Source organism: Dryobates pubescens, chromosome 4 (genome assembly GCF_014839835.1).
Source record: "Dryobates pubescens isolate bDryPub1 chromosome 4, bDryPub1.pri, whole genome shotgun sequence".
Lineage (NCBI taxonomy): Eukaryota > Metazoa > Chordata > Aves > Piciformes > Picidae > Dryobates > Dryobates pubescens.
Window position 1 is genome coordinate 11,049,694 of NC_071615.1, and position 13,161 is coordinate 11,062,854.

At 50.4% G+C, this 13,161-nt stretch overlaps 1 protein-coding gene across 5 annotated transcripts in view; it reads right to left on the reverse strand.

The window, feature by feature from the left end:
* Positions 1–13,161, reverse strand: part of ARHGAP17 (Rho GTPase activating protein 17) — a 63,206-nt gene that overhangs the window by 13,684 nt on the left and 36,361 nt on the right. For all 5 annotated transcript variants that reach the window (XM_054180543.1, XM_054180542.1, XM_054180540.1 and 2 more), the window contains exons 5-15: positions 12,160–12,271; positions 11,898–11,974; positions 10,187–10,298; positions 9,284–9,352; positions 9,055–9,136; positions 6,720–6,847; positions 5,663–5,774; positions 4,651–4,732; positions 2,924–3,004; positions 1,809–1,922; positions 795–886 (exon numbers count right to left, since the gene is read on the reverse strand). In XM_054180543.1, coding sequence (XP_054036518.1) covers positions 795–886; positions 1,809–1,922; positions 2,924–3,004; positions 4,651–4,732; positions 5,663–5,774; positions 6,720–6,847; positions 9,055–9,136; positions 9,284–9,352; positions 10,187–10,298; positions 11,898–11,974; positions 12,160–12,271 — 1,061 coding nt within the window. The remainder of the gene's footprint in view (positions 1–794; positions 887–1,808; positions 1,923–2,923; positions 3,005–4,650; positions 4,733–5,662; positions 5,775–6,719; positions 6,848–9,054; positions 9,137–9,283; positions 9,353–10,186; positions 10,299–11,897; positions 11,975–12,159; positions 12,272–13,161) is intronic.

A 13,161-nucleotide genomic window follows, 5' to 3' on the forward strand; every position in this document is an offset into this window, starting at 1 on the left:
TCCAGTCCAACCTCCCTGCTCAAGCAGGGGCACCCACAGCAGCTTGCCCAGGATTACAATGGCCAGGTGGCTCTGGAAGCTCTCCACAGAAGAAAACTCCACAACCTTTCTGGGCAGCCTGCCCCAGGGCTCCAGCATTTGGAACCTCACTGAGTGCAGTTCCAGTTTGTGCCTGTTGCCCTTTGTCTTGTCACTGGGCACCACTGGCCTGGCCCCATCCTCGTGCCCCCTACTCTTCAGCCCTTGCTGAGCATTGATCAGTAGATCCCCTCCTAGACTGCTCTTCTCCCTCACAGAGATGCTCCAGGCCCCTCAGCATCTTTCTAGCCTCCACTGGACTCTCTGCAGTAGTTCCCTGTCTCTGTGGAACTGGGGAAACCCAGACCTAGGCCCAGGGTTCCAGACGTGGCCTCACTAGGGCAGAGTACAGGGGGAAAAGAACCTCCCTTGACCTGCTGGTCATACTCTTCTTCATGCCACCCAGGACACCATTGGTCTGCTTGGTGATGAGGGCACATGACTGGTTCATGTTGTCCACCAGCACTCCCAGGTCCTTCCCTGCAGAGCTGCTTCCCAGCAGGTCACCCCTCAGCTGTCCTGCTGCAGGGGCTTGTTCTTCCCCAGGGCCTGACTCTACCCTTGCCCTTGCTGAACTTCATGGTGTTCCTCCCTTCCACCTCTCCAGCCTGGCCAGGTCCCACTGAATGACAGCACAGCCTGGCAGGGTGTGAGCCAGCCCCCTCCTCAGTTTGCTATCATCATACAAAATCCTTTAAACTGTGGCCAGAATTTACCTCCAGGGAAGAACCAGTCTGCATGCTGAATGATTGGCTCAATAACTGCTACCACATGGACTGAAGTTGCTGCTGCCATTTCAGCAAGGGACCTGCAGAGGAAAGGTGCAGAACACTGTACAGAGTTTCTATCATGACAAGAAAATAGTAGTAGTCATTAATGAAAATTACCCAAATGACAAATTATGCTAAAGAAGATGTCCTAAGTACCATCTAAAGAGTAACTCTGATGGAATCCAGACTCTTCAGTACCATTCACAGCACTTGAAAACACTCCTAATAAGGACACAGCCTAAAAGGATCTGGAGCCATAGGCTGAAAGAGTATTTGAAGCACTGGGGTTTTACTGTTTAGGCTGTGAATAAAATAACTCACAAGTAATTCTGCAGCTTCATAGAACCCTAGAATGGCTCAGGCTGGAAGGGATCTTGGAGATCCTGTGCTCCAACCTCCCCAACATGGGCAGGGACACCTCACAACTAGACTCAGTTGCTCAAGGCCTCATCCAACTTGGACTTGAACACCCCCCCTAGGGAGGAGGCATCCACAACCTCCTATTCCAGAGTCTCACCACCCTTGTACTGAAGAACTTCTGCCTAAGATCCAGTCTAACCCTGCTCTCCCTCAGCTTCAAACCCTTCCCCCTTGTCTTGTCTCCGGACACCCTCATGAAAAGCTCCTCTGCAGCCTTCCTGCAGGTTCCATTCATGTACTGCAAGGCAGCTCGAAGGTCCCCCTGGAGTCTTCACTTCTCCAAGCTGAAAAACCCCAGCTCCCTCAGCCTATCCTCACAGCAGAGGTGCTCCAGCCCTTAGATCATCTTTGTGGCCTCCTCTGGACTCTCTCCAACAGTTCTGTGTCCTTCTCATGCAGAGGACACCAGAACTGGATGCAGTATTCCGGGTGGGGTGTCAGCAGAGCAGAGGAAAGAGGCAGAATCCCCTCTCTTCCCCTGGTGGCCTCCATGCAGAGCTTCATGGAAGCTCTGCTTGCAGCCTTCCTAAACCAACTCACCCTTCATTCTTTGCCCACAACAAGTTGGGGCCCAAGACGATGGCGACGTTGCTGGGTGTCATTTTGTTAACGTCGCTGTTCTGGGCAAGCTTTGCCAGGAATTTGATTAGATACCTACAAAAAGGAAACAGAGAATTAAAGAGCAGCAACTAAGAGCACTTCTTGCTGAAAGCAACCACCTAAAAATCAAGAATCCCTACAGACAGCTCCCAACAAAGCAGAAGTATGACCAACAGCCTCCCGGCTCAGGAGCTGGCTACTGAGTGTCTACTCCTGCACGGTAAGAGGTGAACTGGGTAGAAAAGAAGCAGAAAACAACCCCAAAGAAGTAGAAGAAAACCCCAAAGAAGTAGGCAAAAAACCCAACAGAAGCCCAAAAATCCCCACTTTTGCAAAATGGAACTACAGAGCTATTGTATCTTCAGGGCAAAACAGCAAAGAAAAGAGTATTTCAACTCCCAGTCCTGTAATGGAACTTCCACACTTCTAGGAGTCACCAGAGTTGGGTTTGTCCTGATTCAGATCCAAATGGCAAAACCAAAAGGAAAAAAAAAAAGAATCAGACCTGTAAGATACAGCCTGGTGACCTCTAAGGCTGGCAAAGAGCCTGGAGAGCACAGCTGGTGAAAAGTCAGCTCCTGTTGCCAACAGCATGACCCTTAAGCAGCAGGCTTCCATGCATCACTGCTTTATTACAGCCCACAGTGAATTAAGTTGATTGAAAGTCCACCAGCACACAGCAGCTACTTGATAAACAGGAGATCCTTCTATAAACCCAGATAAATTTGGCCAAGAAACCTTCCCCTGGATTAGCATTGTAGTTAATCAGCTTTGAAGGGCAGCACCCCAGCAGCACAGCCCCTGTGATGCAAGTCCAGCCTTCAGAGATTCCTAGAATGATTTGGGTTGGAAGGGGCCTCAAAGATCATCCACTTCCAACCCCCTGCCATGGGCAGGGACACCTCCCAGCAGCCCAGGTAGCTCAAGGCCTCATCCAGCTTGCCCTTGAACACCTCCAGGGAGGGGGCATCCACAACCTCCCTGGGCAACCTGTTCCAATGTCTCCCCACCCTCACTGGAAAGAATTTCTTCCTGATATCAATGTCCCCACACACCTGAAGTTAGCATGATAATGCTTAGGTAATCTGTTACAAATTCTCCACAGCTCTTGTAGCTTCTTATCCTGGTCCTGAATACTGAAAGGAAACAAAAAGTTCCATTACATTTAATTTTCAGCTGTGTTGTATTCAGTAGCTAAGTAACTTGTGAGCCCAGGCTCTGACTTAGCTACCTGCAGCAAAACTGCCAAGGATCCTTACTGTGCAACATCAATATTGTGCAGCCAACAGTCTGAAGCAGCCCTTTTATAAACACAAAATAGGGGTTTTTTTCAGCACAGATTTGTGGAGTTAGCATTAAACCACAAACCTGACAAGGATCTATGACAGAAAACACTGAGCTGGGGAGAGCAGGAATGAGAACACCTGTCTGAGCTTGGCCTGTCCTTTTCATAGTATCAGTCAGGGTTGGAAGGGACCACAAGGATCAGCTGGTTCCAACCCCCTGCCATGGGCAGGGACACCCCACACTAGATTAGGCTGGCCAGAGCCTCATCCAGCCTGGGCTTAAACACCTCCAGGGATGGGGCCTCAACCACCTCCCTGGACAACCCATTCCAGGGCTTCACCACTCTCACGGTGAAGAACTTCCTCCTCACATCCATCTTGAATCTCCCCACCTCCAGCTTCATTCCATTCCCCCTAGTCCTACCACTACCTGAGATCCTGAGAAGTCCCTCCCCAGCCTTCTTGTAGCCCCTTTCAGATACTGGAAGGCCACAATTAGGTCACCTTGGAGCCTTCTCTTCTCCAGACTGAACAGCCCCAACTCTTTCAGTCTGTCCTCACAGGAGAGGTGCTCCAGCACTCTGATCATCCTCGTGGCCCTTCTCTGGACACCTTCCAGCACCTCCAGATCCCTCTTGTAATAGGGGCTCCAGAACTGGATGCAGTAATCCAGGTGGGGTCTCCCCCTGAGTAGAGGGGGAGAATCACCTCCCTTGACCTGCTGGCCACACTTCTCTTGATGCAGCCCAGGATCTGATTGGCTTTCCGGGCTGCAAGTGCACATTGAGAGCTCCTGTTGAGCTTCTCCTGCACCAGCACCCCCAAGTCCCTCTCCTCAGGGCTGCTTTCCAGCCAGTCACTGCCCAGCCTGGATTTGTGCCTGGGATTGCCTTGACCCAGATGCAGGACCCTGCACTTGGTCTTGTTGAAGCTCATGAGGTTGGCTTGTGCCCAGCTCTCCAGCCTGTCCAGGTCCCTCTGGATGGCATCCTTTCCCTCTAGCATGTCTGCTGCACCACACAGCTTGGTGTCAACAGCAAACCTGCTGAGGGTGCACTCAATGCCCCTGTCCATGGCACCCACAATGATGTTGACCAAGCCTGGTCCCAGGACTGATCCCTGAGGGACTCCGCTTGTCCCTGGCCTCCACTGGGACATGGACCCATGGACAGCCACTCTTTGGGTGTGGCCATGGGACATGGACCCATGGACAGCCACTCTTTGGGTGCAGCCATCAAGCCAGTTCTGTATCCATCTAGTGGTGCACCCATCAAACCCATGTGTCACCAGTTTGGAGACCAGGATGTGGTGTGAGACAGTGCCGAAGGCTTTGCTCAGGTCCAGGTAAGGCTTCTTCCACGAGGAGCCAAACTTGGCCAACGTCTGCAGGAAGCTTTCCTTGTGTCAGTGTGTTTGGTTTGCTTACTTTGCAGCCTGTGTCAGTGTGTTTGGTTTGCTTACTTTGCAGCCTGTGTCAGTGTGTTTGGTTTGCTTACTTTGCAGCCTGTGTCCATTCCTCATACAGGCTGTAGGTCATCAAAGGTTCTGGCAGCTCTCGCAAATAGGATTTCAAGGCACCTGCAATGCAGAACAGAGCAGACAGAGGCTTCTCAGTCAAGGCCCTCAGTCAGAGAATCCCAGAATGGCAGGGGGTGGAAGGAACCTCTGAAGATCATTCAAGTCCAATCTCCCTGCTCAAGCAGGGGCACCTAGGGCAGGGCACACAGGAACACATCCAGGGGGGTCTTAAAAGTTTCCAGAGACTCTACAACTTCTCTGGGCACCCTCACACCAAAGACATTTCTCCTCATGTTGAGGTGGAACCTCCTGGGTTCCAGTTTGTGCCCATTGCTCCTTGTCCTGTCACAGGACACCACTGGAAAGAGCCTGGCCCTTCTTGCCCCCTACCCCCCACCTTCAGATACTTGTAAACATGAGTAAGATCCCCTCTCAGGCTGCTCCTTCTCAGCCTAAACAGCCCCAGGTCTCTCAGCTCTTCCTCCTCAGACAGATGTTCTAGTCCTCTCATCATTATCTTCACTCCAAACTCCATCCTCAGATCTGCAATTTCAGCTGTGGAACAGGACCCAAGTTTCAGAGGAACAGTGGCAAGACCCTGACACTCCCTCAGCACTGCTGCTCACCACCTAACTCAAGGGCTTGCAGTAATTCCTGTGAGAGAAACGTGTCCTGTCAAACCAGACAGAACCAAGGCCTCACTAAACATCTCCTGTTCACAGTTCTCATGGGAAATATACACCAGGATGAGTATGATCACCTGAATTTGAAACCTGACTGGCAAGCAGACATGAGCACATCAGGTGTGAGGAGCATGCACACCCTCTGCAACTCCCTGTCAGCACCTGGGAAAGCTCTGCAGAGAAGCAGGCTCCAGTTTGTGTTCATTCACAGCTCCCCTGCAGAGGCCAACACCTTTCAGAGCAGCAAGTCACTGGTGAAATGAACAGCACAGACCTGTGTTTTATCACCTGGTTGTGTTCTCAATACCTGCAACAGCGTGGGGATCAGAGTAAAATTCATCCAGCTGGGAAGTGGAACAGTCCAAGGCAGCTTTCAGCTTTTTTAACTTGGAGGCTCCAGCAGCAATTCTGAACAAGCCCTAGAAAATAAAAATCAGATACATTTGCCTGGCAGCACCATGTGAGGAGCAGCATGAAGAAGTACAACTTTTATGACAGCCTCTTTCAAAACAGTTACACAGCATCCCAGCATGGTGGGGTTGGAAGGGACCTCTGGAGATCATCCAGTCCAAGCCCCCTGTTAAAGCAGGAGCACCCACAGCAGCTTGCCCAGGAACACAGTGGCCAGCTGGGTTTGGAAGCTCTCCTGAGAAGGAGATGCCACAACCTCTCTGGGCAGCCTGCTCCAGGGCTCAGCACCCTCACAACAAAGAGGTTCCTCCTCCTGCTGACATGCAACCTCCTGGGTTCCAGTTTGTGCCTCTTGCCCCTTGTCTTGTTACTGGGTACCACTGACAAGAGCCAGGCCCCAGCCTCTTGCCTCACAGCCTTTAGCTCTTGCTGAGCATTGATCAGATCCCCTCTGGGGCTACTCTTCTCTAGGCTCAACAGCCCCAGGCCTCTCAGCCTTTGCTCCTCACAGAGATGCTCCAGGGACCTCAGCATCTGCAGAGCCTCCACTGGACTCCCTCCAGTAGTTCCCTGTCCTTCTTGAACTGGAGAGCCCAGGACTCCAGATGTGGCCTCACCGGGGCAGAGAGGATAGGGAGGAGAACCTCCCTTGACCTACTGGTCACTCTCCTCTTCATGCCACCCAGGAGGGCACTGGCCTTCTTGGCTTCACCTTACACTGTTAGGACCCATCTGGCTGTAATGTGCTCCTGCCACCTCACAAGCTTTTAGCTCCCTCTCCCTCTTGGCTCATCCTTTAGTTCTCATTCCAGGTTTTTCCACTGCCAAAGATTTCTCCTTTACCCCATGACCAAAAATTATTTAAGCAACTTGTTAAAAAGTACAGACAGCAGTCCAGGGCTTTGAGCTCTTTGTCTGCTGCCCCTCAGAGGCTGGGCTGTGGTGTTACCTACCTCCTCTCTCATCCCTGTTTCCAAAAGCATCATCACACAGGCTTCAATGGGAACCGCAATCTCACGCCCGCTGCGCTTGAGATGCTCTTCCAGTGGAGTCCCAAAAGCTGGCTTTTCAGTCCATTTGTCTGGTTGGAGAGTATCAAAACACTGAGCAAATATCTACCAACCCCTTCAATTCTGTCCCAGACAAGAAGAGAAGAAAGCCTCCAGTGCAGCAGAGAAACTTTCAGCGTTAAGAGGAGGAGTTTGACAGCCCTTGATCGGTAAAGGCCCTTGGGTCGTGAGGAAAGAGAAATGCTGGGGTTCAAGGACAAACACTTCTGCATCTTTCTGGGTGGAATGCCATGAACAAAGCCTCTGTGAAACTGCCAAGTGTCTGCCCCACCATGCCTCAGCACAAGTGTCACCACATGGCACTAGCTTCATTCAGTCTGATTTGCCAAGATACCAAAAAGCTTCAGCTTGCAAGAGCCCTTGAGGAAAATGCTGTGCACACTGCACGGCCTGGGCTGGGCTCAGCTTTGGCTGTGTCTGAATTGCATCAAACCTGAGCTTTAACAGCAAGTTTGTGGCTGGTTTAAGGAGTCAGCAGCTTCCAAAGAATGTGAACAGCCCCAAAATCTCAGCAGCCCACCACTGACCCTTGCTCAGGTTTTTTCATTCCGTGTCTCAGTTGCTGCTTAACTCTGAAAGTCAAACCTGGCCCAAGCTGCTCCAAATTGAGTTTGGTTTCCTAACAATTTATGGGGTTTTTATGTTAGGTTGGTGTGTTTTTTTCCACCCATTGCTGCTGGATTAGCTGAAAGAATGCAGATGTAAAAGGTTATTGTTAATACAGATGCATTATTCTTTCAGGAGGAAAGGGTCCAAGAGAGATGAAGACTGAGAGGCCTCTGAAGACACAAAATGCTTCTGCAAGGGGTTGTTTACTCTTTTGGGTTACAAAACCACACCATCCCTCCTACACCTTTGGGGGAGGAGGACCACCAATGGTTGGACCTGATGATCTCAAGGGTCTTTTCCAACCTGATTGACTCTGTGATTCCTCTCCTTCATTAACACACCACCAGGGGCAGTCGTCATCCTCAGGTTTGCAAGTGAGAGCAAACATTAGGCAAAGAAATTCTAGTCCTTGTTCCAAGTCAGGGTAGTTACACCACAGCTACAGAGACATCTGAAGTGCTCCACACTTTGGTCTTGGCCAGTGGACCACTTGGACCCCATGCCTCCAAGCCCACCTTCCAGAAAGGCTCGTCTTTTCTGAGGCATTTCTCATGAGGGCCATGTTTCAGCACCAGCCTTGGCAGAGTTAGAGAATGGCTGGACTGGATGCTCCTGGAGGGCTTTTCCAACCCAAACATTGCCCTGATTCTGTAGGAAAAGCTTCTACAAAGCAGCTAAGTAACAACAAACACATTTCAAGCAGTCTCATCCAGAAAGAGAACCTCCCACAGAGCCACAAAGCAGCTCTGGTGGTGTGCAAGCACCTCTCCTGGTGCTACCTCCTCTCCCACCAGATATCCTCTCTCATCTTCCAGCAAGATGCTCACAGCTGTCTCTTTAAATGCTTCCTCTTTGACAGTTGGCACCTGGTCCACAACTGAAGACACTTGAGCCTTGCCCAGCTTAGAACATATTTTCCTCAGCCTACCTCTTGCTCAAAGCAATGAGCAGACTAAGAGAGAGTGTGGGTAGTGTTTGGGAGAAGAATTTCAAGCCCATGGTGCATCTTCACACCAGTCCATTAGGGACAGACCTCAACTCCCCCAGGAAGTTTATAGCATGGGGAAAGACTTGAAGATGCAGGACTTGCTTCTAGAACTGCTGCTACTCAACACAATGATCTGAACACTCCTTCAGCCAGCAGTGGGTGCACTGGGAAAAAGGATGCCAAGAAGGCAAAGTCAAGCTCCAAAGAATAAAAGGAATTCTTCTGACCATCATCTAGTGACAAATCAAGAAGCAAGGACTCTAAAAAGTTCCTAAATCACAACAAAACTTTTATTGGCCTAAAAAAACCCCACCCAGGAATGAATCAACAAAGGTCACATGGAGAAGGGCAAACAGAGAAGGGGGACAAACAAAATCCTTCCTTCAGCCTCTTGGGTATCAGAGAGGTCCTTACCATTTTATTAGTGTGTTAAACTATGGCTGGAGAGCTCCAGAGAACACAGAGATGGAATTATGCTTGGGAAGGTAAAATTGTTAAGTAGATCAAAATGGCCTTAATTAAGTAAGTCTGCATGCAAGAGAATTGAGATAAAGGAGGAGAACATTGTGCAGAGGTGGCACAGGCAAGGAGAAGCATCAGCCAGAGCACAGGTTACTTTACCTTGATGGGCTTGGATTTCGGGGAGGACCTTTTCTATGACTGCTAATGCTTTTCTATGGTAATCTGCTTGTGCTTCTAATAACTGAGAACAGAAGCCACATTTTAAAAACAGAAAGAGCATTAGCTCCTGGTGAGCACACAATACAAGACTAGAAGGTTCAGCACACAAGATGTGGTCTCTGGTACACACAAGGTGCTGCAAGCAAAGTCACGCCGAACAAACACTCACCATGACGAAACACCTGGCGTAGTCCCCTTCTTTGGACACAAAGCTGTACATGTCTGCTGCCAGCTGGTCCTGGGAGACAGAAAAGGATACAAAGAGGACATCAAACCCACTCCAGCTTAGACAGGAAGACACAAGTATGTGGGTTTATTTCATTCAGAGTGGGTCCAAAAGAGGCCACGACAATGCTCCAAGGGCTGGCAAACCTCCGCTATGAGAACAGCCCAAGGGAGCTGGGGCTCTTCAGCCTGGAGGTGAGAAGGCTCCAGAGAGACCTTACAGCAGACTTCCAGGATCTGAAGGGGGCTACAGGAGAGCTGGAGAGGGACTTCTGACAAAGGCCTGGAGTGAGAGGACGAGGGGTGATGGCTTCCACTGAGACATTAGGAAGAAATTCTTCCCCCATGAGGGTGGTGAGGCTCTGGAACAGGTTGCCCAGGGAAGTTGTGGAGGCTCCAAGTTCAATCACTGCCCTGGGTCCTGCTGGCCACACTATTGCTGATCCAGGCCAGGAAGCTGTTGGCCTTCTTGGCCACCTGGGCCCACCCTGGCTCATAGCCAGCTGGCTGTAGCTCACAGACACTCAGTGACTCGAAGCACAGGAATACCCTGAACATTTCAGTCAAGGCTGCTTCCCATGACTGCCTCAAACTAAAACAGAAAAGGATGTAAAACACCCATCTCAAAAAGGCAAACAAGGGCCTCATTAAATGGCAGCAACTCAGCAGAGATCAGCCAGCACTGACAGACCTTGAAGAGATGCAGTTTATCAGCAGCCACATCACCTGTGACTGCAGTCACCAGCCAGCTCCATGCACAAGGTCTGCAGGAGCAGCCACACTCTGACTGCTGTGCTTGCTAACAGGGGGTAAAGGGGCAAAGGGCAGATACTCATCTTGCCATTACCTTGCACTGCTCTACTTTATTTCCAGCTTCATCCATCTCTTCCTTAAGAGATTCTATTTTTGAAGGATGCACTTGAAAATTTGTTCCTGAAGTCTTGTGGGCTTGGTTATACCTGAGGAAGAAAGGCTCCAAGTCAGCTTAGCTGGTGAAAACTGGTATCCAATGAGAGAAGAGAGTCTGCAGTCATGGCCCCACTGAAATTGGCTTCTTTGGACAGGAAACAAACCCAAAGAGTTTCTGAGGTTTTCCAGCAGAGGTAAAGGTCTGTAGCATGGGAGTATAATGTGTGAGCACCACACAGGCACTTTAAAGTTGAACAATCAGGACCCTACAGTGAGCTGAGTCAGGGTAATGCTGTAGGAGCACATGGCATGGTTACCAAAATAGTTTCCCATTCCTTAAGTGGACAGTTTAAGTGAACTGGAAATAAGATGAGTAGAGTAGAGTAGAGTAGAGTAGAGTAGAGTAGAGTAGAGTAGAGTAGAGTAGAGTAGAGTAGAGTAGAGTAGAGTGGAAAAGACCTTTGAGATCATCAAGTCCAACCTAGCACCCAGCACCATCTAATCAACTAAACCATGGCACCAAGCACCCCATCCAGTCTCTTCCTAAATACCTCCAGGGATGGTGACTCCACCACCTCCCTGGGCAGCACATTCCAATGGCAAATCTCTCTTGCTGGGAAGAACTTCTTCCTAACCTCCAGCCTAAACCTCCCCTGGCACAGCTTGAGACTGTGTCCTCTTGTTCTGGTGCTGCTTGCCTGGGAGAAGAGACCAACCCCCACCTGGCGAAAACCTCCCTTCAGGGAGCTGTAGAGAACAATAAGGTCTCCCCTGAGCCTCCTCTTCTCCAGGCTAAGCAACCCCAGCTCCCTCAGCCTCTCCTCACAGGGCTGTGCTCCAAACCCCTCCCCAGCTTTGTTGCCCTTCTCTGGACACCTTCCAGCACCTCAACACCTTTCCTAAACTGAAGAGCCCAGAACTGGGCACAGGACTCAAGGTGTGGCTTAACCAGTGCTAAGCACAGGGGCAGAATGACTTCTCTGCTCCTGAGTTTTGAGCACTACTCCAATTATCTGCAGGCCCCTAAGAGCTCCAGTATCTTGATGCTGTTTGGATCTAGCAGTCCTGAGTCCTTTTCTAAGTGACTTCCATGAAACTTTGTCTTTTTTGATAAGTATTTCCATGCAGACAGCAGCATTGCATGAGCATTTGACAGCATCAGATCACAGAATCAGAATTGTTAGGGTTGGAAGGGACCTCAAGGATCATCTAGTTCCAACGCCCCTGCCATAGGCAGGGACACTTCACACTAGATCATTTGTGGCACTTCATCTTCACTGTCCTTCCTGCAGTGACACCACTCCTGGCCCAGCCTAGCTGGCAAGCTCAGGCAGCCAAGATGACCCCAGATCATTAGGCGGCAAAACAGTCACTTTTGAACCAAATCAGCTCCCTACATTCACTCCTCACAGCAATGACCTTGCTGACACAGCTCTGGGGTGGGAACAGGCAGCAGAGCTCAGGCTCACAGAATGGCAGGGTATGGAAGGGACCTCTGGACACCACTGAGTCCAAACCAAGGCCTAGAGAAGGTCACACAGGAACACATCCAGGTGGGTTTGGCATGTCTCCAGAGATGGAGGCTCCACCACCTCTCTGGCCAGCAACAACTGAACATAAAAAGGACCTACAGTCAGTGTTATTTTTACCTTCCTCTTGCAGAATCCCAGTCCAACACCAGCTTTGCCAGCTGCTTCCTCTGCTTCTGAATGTTAGGGATCTCTGTCTGAAAGAAGAATTCAAGGCTTGCATGGATTTTTAAGCTGTGTGTTGTAGTCAAGTACATTGTGCAGATCTTGTATCCACTTCCCACCACTACCACATGACTCCTCCCTTACCCCTGAGACAAACCCTTTCTGCTCACTTTACACATCAATCCAGCCTGAATCCAGCCAGGCTGCACTGACTTACCTCTGTTAGTTGACAGAGTGGATCTAAAACTTCCCTCTCAATCTGTACTTCATGCTGAGAGAGCTCCATGGCCAGTTTGTTCTCTGCATCACCACAAGTATCCAGCATTTTCCTTTAAGAATGAGAGGAAGTTTAATGTGAGATGGTAATGACTAAAGAAGGAAGATTCACATGCCTTCAAACCCTTCTGCAAAGCTTTGAGTGGTATAAAGTAAACCATTACTTGATGGCACAAACCCAAGGTGCTCTGTGCTGTCATGTCCTGCACCTGGGTCGGGCCAGCTCCAGGCACAAACCCAGGCTGGGTGCAGAGTGGGTTGAGAGCAGCTCTGAAGAAAGCCTTGGGGGTGTTGGTTGCTGAGAAGCTCCCCATGAGCCAGCAGTACCCTCATGCAGCCCAGCAGGCAGCTGTGTGCAGGGCTGCAGCAAGAGGAGTGTGGCCAGCAGGGCAAGAGAGGGGATTCTGCCCCTTTCCTCTGCTCTGACCCCACCACAAATACTGCATCCAGTTCTGGTGTCCCCAGCATAAGAAGGACACAGAGCTGTTGGAGCCAGTACAGATGAGGCCACAAGGATGATCCAAGGGCTGGAGCACCTCTGCTATGAGGACAGACTGAGGGAGCTGGGGTTGTTCAGCCTGGAGAAGTAAAGACTCTGAGGGGACCTTAGAGCTGCCTTGCAGTGCCTGAAAGAATCCTACAGGAAGGCTGCAGAGGGACTTTTCAGGGGGGTGTCTAGAAACAGGACAAGGGGGAATGGTTTTAAGCTGAGGGAGAGCAGGGTTAGACTGGATCTTAGGAGGAAGTTCTTCAGTGCAAGGGTGGTGAGACTCTGGAATAGGCTGCCCAGGGAGGCTGTGGCTGCCTCCTCCCTGGGGGAGTTCAAGGCCAGGTTGGATGAGGCCTTGAGCAGCTGAGTTTAGCTGTGAGATATCCCTGCCCATGGCAGGGAGGTTGGAGTAGATGAGCTCTGAGGCCCCTTCCAACCTGAGCCATCCTAGGA